Source organism: Physeter macrocephalus, unplaced genomic scaffold, assembly GCF_002837175.3.
Source record: "Physeter macrocephalus isolate SW-GA unplaced genomic scaffold, ASM283717v5 random_707, whole genome shotgun sequence".
Taxonomy (NCBI): Eukaryota; Metazoa; Chordata; class Mammalia; order Artiodactyla; family Physeteridae; genus Physeter; species Physeter macrocephalus.
The window spans coordinates 28,156-36,061 of record NW_021145901.1 but is presented as its reverse complement, the minus strand read 5'-3'; the positions used below and the strand labels follow the sequence as shown (position 1 = coordinate 36,061).

The 7,906-nt window shown below is 41.4% G+C and overlaps 1 protein-coding gene across 1 annotated transcript in view; it reads right to left on the bottom strand.

The window, feature by feature from the left end:
* The window catches only part of R3HCC1 (R3H domain and coiled-coil containing 1), a 9,732-nt gene extending 8,190 nt beyond the window's left edge, over positions 1-1,542 (bottom strand). Inside the window, 3 exon segments of the mRNA XM_024130896.3 lie at positions 950-1,077; positions 1,419-1,491; positions 1,493-1,542. Coding sequence (XP_023986664.1) covers positions 950-1,077; positions 1,419-1,491; positions 1,493-1,542 — 251 coding nt within the window.
* Positions 1,543-7,906: the final 6,364 nt, after the last annotated feature.

Here is a 7,906-nt window from a genome sequence, read left to right as displayed (position 1 = left end):
TGGGCCCGTGAGCCATGGCCGCTGAGCCTGCGCGTCCGGAGCCTGTGCTCCGCAACGAGAGAGGCCACAACAGTGAGAGGCCCGCATAACGCAAAAACAAAAACAAAAACAAAAACAAAAAGAATGGGCATCATCAGAAAATCTACAAACAGCAAATGCTGGAGAGGGTGAGGAGAAAAGGGAACCCTCTTGCACACTGTTGGTAGGAATGTAAATTGATACAGCCACTATGGAGAATGGTATGGAGGGTCCTTAAAAAACTAAAAATAGAACTACCATATGACCCAGCAATCCCACTACTGGGCATATACCCAGAGAAAACCATAATTCAAAAAGACACATGCACTTCAATGTTCATTGCAGCACCGTTTACCAGGTCATGGAAGCAACCTAAATGCCCATCAACAGACGAATGGATAAAGAAGATGTGGTACATATATACAATGGAATATTACTCAGCCATAAAAAGGAATGAAATTGGGTCATTTGTAGAGACGTGGATGGATGTAGAGACTGTCATACAGCGTGAAGTAAGTCAGAAAGAGAAAAACAAATATCGTATATTAACCTATATATGTGTAATCTAGAAAAACGGTACAGATGAACCGGTTTGCAAGGCAGAAATAGAGACACAAATGTAGAGAACAAACGTATGGACACCAAGTGGGGGGGGCGGGATACGGACTGGAAGATTGGGATTGACATATATACACTAATATGTATAAAATAGATAATTAAAAAATTTTTAAAGAAGAAAGATGCAGCTGGGAGAGGCCTGAGAGCAGATTATTAAACCTAAAGGCCAAGGTCAGAGCCAGCTGTGAGCCCGTTACTCTGGATGCACCACTGGGCAATGGGGCACAGGAGGCTCCGGGCGAACCCTGACCTTTTCAGCAGCAGAGTGGGCGAAGGCAGCCCAGAGCCCGACGCCACCATCACACCAGCTTACTTTGACAGCTGCTTCTGCAGCAGGAAGCGGTCCAGCTCCTCCTGGATGCGGTGCACGAAGTCATTCTCGCCTGAGGAGAGGAAGACGCCGTCCAAGCAGAGAAGGGCCAGGGTGACAGGTGGGAGAACCTGCGGGGCAACGGACACGGCCGCGATCAGAGCGCGCCCCGGGCCCACCCTCGACCAAGGCCAAGGTCTCTCCTCCGATCGGAGAGGAGCCGGGCTCCTAGGCGGGGAAGGGACGTGGCCAGGGTCGCCAGGCAGGGCAGCAGCGGGGCAGCGAGGGGTCTCCCGGCCCCCGCTGCGGTCGCTTTCGCTGTCCCCGGGCTCGCGCGCCGCCGCCTCGGGCCTGCTCAGACGGCGCGATCGACACTCCCCGGCCCTGAAGCGAGAGGCCCGGGGGGAGCGCGAGGCCGTCCGCGAGCCAGCAAGCGGGGCGACCCGCCCCCAGACCCGCCCGCCGCACTCACCGCAGCCGACCCGTGCGTCGCCGCCGCAGCTCTGAGGGTCCCCAGAAGCCTGCGCGCCCCGGAGCCCGAAACCACCCGGGCCTCGGCGGAGCCGCAGCGCCACCATGCGGCCCGGAGGAGGCATGGCAGCAACGGCAGAGGCGTGTTCTTGATTGTTTTGCCCCTGAGAGCACACTGTCTCCTAGGATCAATTAAGTTTGGCAAATACTTTGAGGTGGCTCCTATATGCTAGGTCGTGGGGATAACAGATTTTTCCGGTTCATTGTCCCCCTCCCTAGGAACGTAAAAGAGGAATAAATAGGAAGTTTCTGGACACCAAGAATTTCATCACCCTTTGACCACCGCTGCCCTTCCTTGACCCTTATTGATGGAACCTGCAAAGAGGTCCAACTCACACCAAAGGGTCACTGACAAGGTGTACTAGCCTTTGGGTAACAGGGCGGGGTAGACACTAGAATGGTGATTTGCAGGCCATCAAATTATACTACCTTGCTACATCTAAAAATGACTCCAGCACCCACCTTAAATAGGGTTTGAAATTCTTCCCATCAGACAGTGTAGGATGGGCTATTATAATCCAGGAGATCAGGATTGAAATCCTCCTCTTCCCTGAAAGGTGCTGAAATGTAAGCCTTTGATCATCCTGAATCAAGCGGTCCCCTGAGTTAACAGCATTGAAGACCCAGGTTTTAGTACAGGGGTGGGACAGTCTGAGTGGGCCCTGCAGTAGTCTATGGGCAAGGTCACAGGGAGAGTGTCCCTCAAAAGGCCAGGTAGGAAAAGCTGGGAACAGAAAAATGAAGAAAAATTAAGATGCATTTTGCTCTCTTGCAGTTTTTTCCAGAGTATTTCTTTAAAAAGATGGTGGTATTATATCACATTTACAAAAACTATCTTTCTGGATAGTTTTTCAAGAATAAAAACGATCTAGAATAAAGACAACACCAAGTGCAAAGAGAACTCAGGGAGGTGAGTCATGAGTCTCCTTTTCAGCCCTGGTTGTTAAGAAGAGATTCTGAAGGCCTAACAGGTCCCCTGCCCCAGCCTCCGGCCTGGAGGGGCATCCGGCCCCTGGGGGTGTAGAGGGCAAAAGGCAGCAGGAAGAATAGGGACACCCATTTGGATTCTGACTCCACCAGCCCCACCCACATTCCACACTGGCTTAACTGAAGTGGAATTAGGCCTGAGAGAACTCTGAGGGGGCACACAATGGTACCATTTATCTGACCAGGCTTCCATGATGGGTGGTTAGGGTTAGGGTGAGGCTGAGAGGCAAGACCACCTAGCAGCTATGGACCACACACAACCTGGAAGGATATGCTTGCTACTTAGAAAACAAAGGCCCAACTTTCTCAGCAGAGTGGCCATCTCTCCCCAAGATGAAGGAACCAACCAAAAACCCAGGACACAAGCCATACACACACCTCTTGAGAGCTGGGCCGTGAGAGAGGACTTCAGCACATTCAGAGAGACTCAGAAACAAAGCTCTCAGAGGGAGGCTGCCCATGAACCCAGTTTCCACCACACCTTCTTCAGATAACTTGGAGGCTGGACAGAAAAAAAAGTATCAGCACGAAGGCCTCCACTTGTGGGTGGAGGTTACCAAGAGATGCCAAGATAAATGGGGAAGGAAATCAAGGCACATCTACCAACACGCTTTGGGGACAAATACCAGGTAAGCGTTGAATGGGCCCAGTCAGAGATAAACAAGCAGAACAAAAAGCAGCAGGATATGCAGAATGTCTACAGCAAAAACAAACAACAACAAAGAAAGCATAATAAGTAAAAGAAGATAAGGGTATATGGGAAAGTTCTCTTGAGAAAAGAGAAGAAATTTCAGTTAATAACTACTTCACATTCTCAAGGAAATCAAAGAAAGTCTGATTTCCATGTCACAATGGGTAAACCAACAATGACATGAAAGTGAACTGTCAGAGGCATGGAAAGACATAAAAGAGGCAATCGTGTTCATCACAGAAGCAGCAAAAACTGGAGTCAACAAAGTTGAAAACAAATCAGTGACAAAGAGTAAAGCCTTATGAAAATGAAGATAACTACTATTTACACAAAATTTTCCATATAAATGGCATGGATTTAATTTTTGCAGCAGCCCCTTCAGATGGAGATTGTTACCCTTATTGCAGGGGAATAACCTGAGGTTTAGCCAAGGAACCAGCTACTACATGCAGAGTTGGAACTCACTCTAATCCAGATCTAGCCTGACTGTCACGTCCATGCTCCTGAACACCCCCTGACTAAGATCTTCCATCTTTAGAATGTCATGAGAATTGATGCTGTGGCCAACAGCCAGACACAGAAGTCAGGCATTAAACAAACTAGATGAATCCAATCAGTTAGAAAAGCATGCTATGTGTGTGCTGTAGAGTTTTACCTGAAACAGGAGGAATGATTGAGTGATGATGAAAGGACTGCATGCAGGGGACAGGGTGTTGCCAACAGTCCCATCTGAAGGGAAGGACCTAGAGTCCCCTGCTACCATAGTGACCCTAAATTACCATCCAGTGCACCTTTCCTTGCTATGAGTAGGATCACCGGGGTCACCCACAGCTCTGGAGTCTACGTCCCAATTTCACATCTCCTCACTCTAAGCAATCTGAGATGGTATTACAGGTATTAAACTGTCTACCGGTAACCTCAGCTTGCATGAGCTAGCCAACTGTTCTCTCAACGTTTAAGGTTAAGTTTAAGAATATCCCGTTCATGTTTGTTATCAAAAGTCCTTGTAATGTTTACATAGTTTTGACATATGCATTAGAGAATCTAATACATTAGGTGGTGATTCCAATTTAAAAAATGAAATGGATCTCAGACTTACAATTTTCAATGGGCAGATGTAAGAGTATTTAACTAAGTTTGTAAACAGTATTATAATATTAAAGAGAACTGGAGTCACAGTATTTGAAGATCAACAAGAGTTGTTTAGATACAGCACACAGGAAGGTTTTGCTTCATAGCTTGCTGAAGCATCCATTTGATATATGTAAGAAGAAAATCAGGACTTCCAGGAAGATAGAGTAAACACACTTTTCTAATTCCTTCCACTAAATACAACTAAAATCCCTAGACATTATATATAAAACAAACATAAGGAGATTCTGAAAGGTGGAGAAAAGAAGGAGACCAGCTATGGACCTCCAGTTCCAAGGAACAACAACAACAACAAAAGAACAAAACCACAGAAATCCAAGCCAAGACATAACATTATTAAATTTCTGAAAACTAAAAACAAAGGAAATTTTGAAAGCAGCCAGAAAAAAAAAATCTTATCTTACCTAAAGGGGGAAAACTGTTTGAATAACAGTGGATTTCTTGTCAGAAAAGAGAAGGACAAAAAACTTTTTTCAAATGCTGAAAGAAAAGAATTGTGAATCCAGAATCACATATCCAGTGAAAAAATACTTCAGGAATAAAGAAGAAATCAAGACACTCTCAGATGAAGGAATTTTAAGAGACTGGTTGCCAGGAGACCTAGCCTGAAAGAAGGGCCATAAGAAGTTCTCTACACAGAAAGGAAACAATGAAAGAAAGAATTTTGGAACATCAGGAAGGAAGAAAGAACACAATAAGCAAAGATGTAAGTAACATGATAAACTTTTCTTCTCTTGAATCCTTTATATTATGTTTAATGGCTGAAGCAAACTCTAATACTATCCAATATGTTCTAAATGTATGTAGAGAAAATATTTAAGACAATTATAAATGGAGGAGGGTAAAAAGATGTAAAGGAAGGTAAGGTGTATATACTTCACTCAAAATGGTAAAATGACAATAACAGAAGACTGTCATGGGTTATGTAATACCCAGAGCAACCAGTAAAAATTGCTGTATTGAGAGACTTAAAAAAAAAATACTACAGATATATCAAAACAGAATTCTAAAGAAAATGTTCAGGTAACCCTCATGTAGGCAGAAAAAAGAAAACAGGGAAATGAAAAGCAGTGAGAACAAACAGAAAATAAAACAGCAGACTTAGACACTAACATATCAATAATTATACCAAATGTAAATGTTCTAGACATACCAATTAAAAGACAGAGATGTCAGTTTAAAAACATGACTCAAGTATATGCTATTTGAAAGCCGCTTACTTCAAATATAAAAATATAGGCAGGTTAAAAGTAAAAAAATCGAAAAAGATCTATCATGCTTCAAAGGAAAGCCGGTATGGCTTTATTATTTTCAGATAAGGTAGACTTCAGAGCAAAGAAAATTACCTGTGACAGAGAGGAATATTATATAATGATAAAAGGGTCAGTTCACCAAGAAGACATAATAATCCTAAACGTATAAGCACCATGAAATGGACAACAGAAAAATAGAGAAAATCAATAATACAAAGATCAATAAAATTGATAAACCTCTAACAAAAATTATATAGCAAAAGAGAGAGAAAACACAAATTATTAAAATCAGAAATGAAACAGAGGATATCACTACAGACCCTACAGACATCAAGAATATAATAAAGAAATACAATAAACAACTTTGCACACATATACTTGACAACTTAGTGAAAAAATCCAATCCATAAGTTACTTAGTCTATTTCATTTATATAAACTTTTTGAAATGACACAATTTTAGAAACAGAACAAATTAGCAGCTGAAGTGGGGAACAAAAGGTGAAGAGGGGAGAGGAGGTGGGAGGGAGATGAGTGTGACTAAAAAGAACTGTAAGAGGAATCCTTGTGTTCTACATCTTGACTGTGGTGTTGGATATGGGAACCTATACATATAATACTGTTATATATAACTAAATACACACACACCAGTATAAGTAAAATTGAGAAAATATGAATAAGATAGGTAGATTTTATCAACGTCAGTATTCTGGACGTGATATTGTACTGTAATTGTTGCCATTGAATGAAACTAGATAAAGGGTACATGGGATCTCCCTGTATTATTTCTTATAATTGCAAGTGACTCTACAACTTGCTCAATAAGCATTTGTAATTAGGGAATTCCCTGGCAGTCCAGTGGTTAGGACTCGGTCCTTTCACTGCCATGGCCTGGGTTCAATCCCTGGTCAGGGAATTAAGATCCCGCAAGCCACGTGGTGTGGCCAAAAAAATAAAAATTTAAATTTAAAAAGATGTTTGCAACTAATGAAAAAGGAAAATCAAATATATCAAATTTATAAAATGCAAATTAAATGTTTAATAACTTCATAAATATGAGTAAAACTGGAACCAGATGTATAAGAGAAATAAATTTGTTCTGTCATTTTGAGTTTATCAAAGTTGTTTTCATTTTCTATAAAGTATATTAGATACATTAATAACATTACAATATTTATAAATTAAATTTTAAAATTTAATGAAAACTAGATATTTAAATGTTACTTTCATAAACTAATATAACTTAAAATCTAAATAACTATAAGAAATCTTTTGTGAATAAAAAGACAGTCATAGAAAACTACACAAAACTACATGGAATTCCAAGAAAAACCAGAGAGATTAAAACAGTTACAGAAAATATAAATACAAAAACCTGCACTGTAGATCCAACACATGGCTAATTAATAAACCTGAGGAAGGAAACAAAGCTATTGGAACAAAAAAAAATGCAACAATATTTTGTTGAAACAAAGAAAAATGTGAATCTACAGATTAGTTTACTGAATTCCAGAAATAGATAGATAGATAACCAGATGCCTGATACAGATGGTGGTAAAATTATTTTCTCTGGGCATTGAAAAAAAAACTCTATTTAGGTAGAATACAAAGAGAAAATTCAAGTGGCTTGCAGATGCAAGCACCAAAGCAACTTGGTGAAAGAATGAAAGAAAAACTGGAAAGTTTGGAAATTTGATGAGACCAAAGTATCTAGCAACTCATATGCTAGAAGAAAATGAAACAATACCTGTAAACCTTTTTTTTTTTGGACCTGCTGCGTGGCATGCGGGATCTTAATTCTCTGACCAGGGATCGAACCCACGCCCCCTGCAGTGGAAGTGCAGAGTCTTAACCACTATACTGTCAGGGAAGTCCCATTACCTGTAGACTTTTAATGGGAAAATATTAAGACAAGAAAATTCTATAAACTGTGACGGCAACAGGAAGGTGTTTTTAAACCTGCGATGACTCTGGAGTCGCATAGAAATTCTGCTGAGGGAGGTGGAGCCATCCTGGCCTGTCTCAAGTGGAGACGCCAGAGGCCACTGGCAGACAGTGTTTACAGACAGCCTGTCCCATTGAGCTACACAACTTAAATCTCAAGACTTTTTGGAAAATCCACAAATAAATTAAATTGTTTTCTCTAATGACCTAGTCAATCTATTCCAGAACAGATTGCCCAGACTGGGTCTCTGGTGTACTGGTGAGTTAGTTATTCAACTCACTAACTTTCTAAGTTATGCTTTGACATTCATTATCCTTCTTGGGAAGCTACTAGAAGGCATAATCCAGACAAACCAAGGGATGAATTAAAATGACTGACTCACACACTGTGATGTCCTAAGAA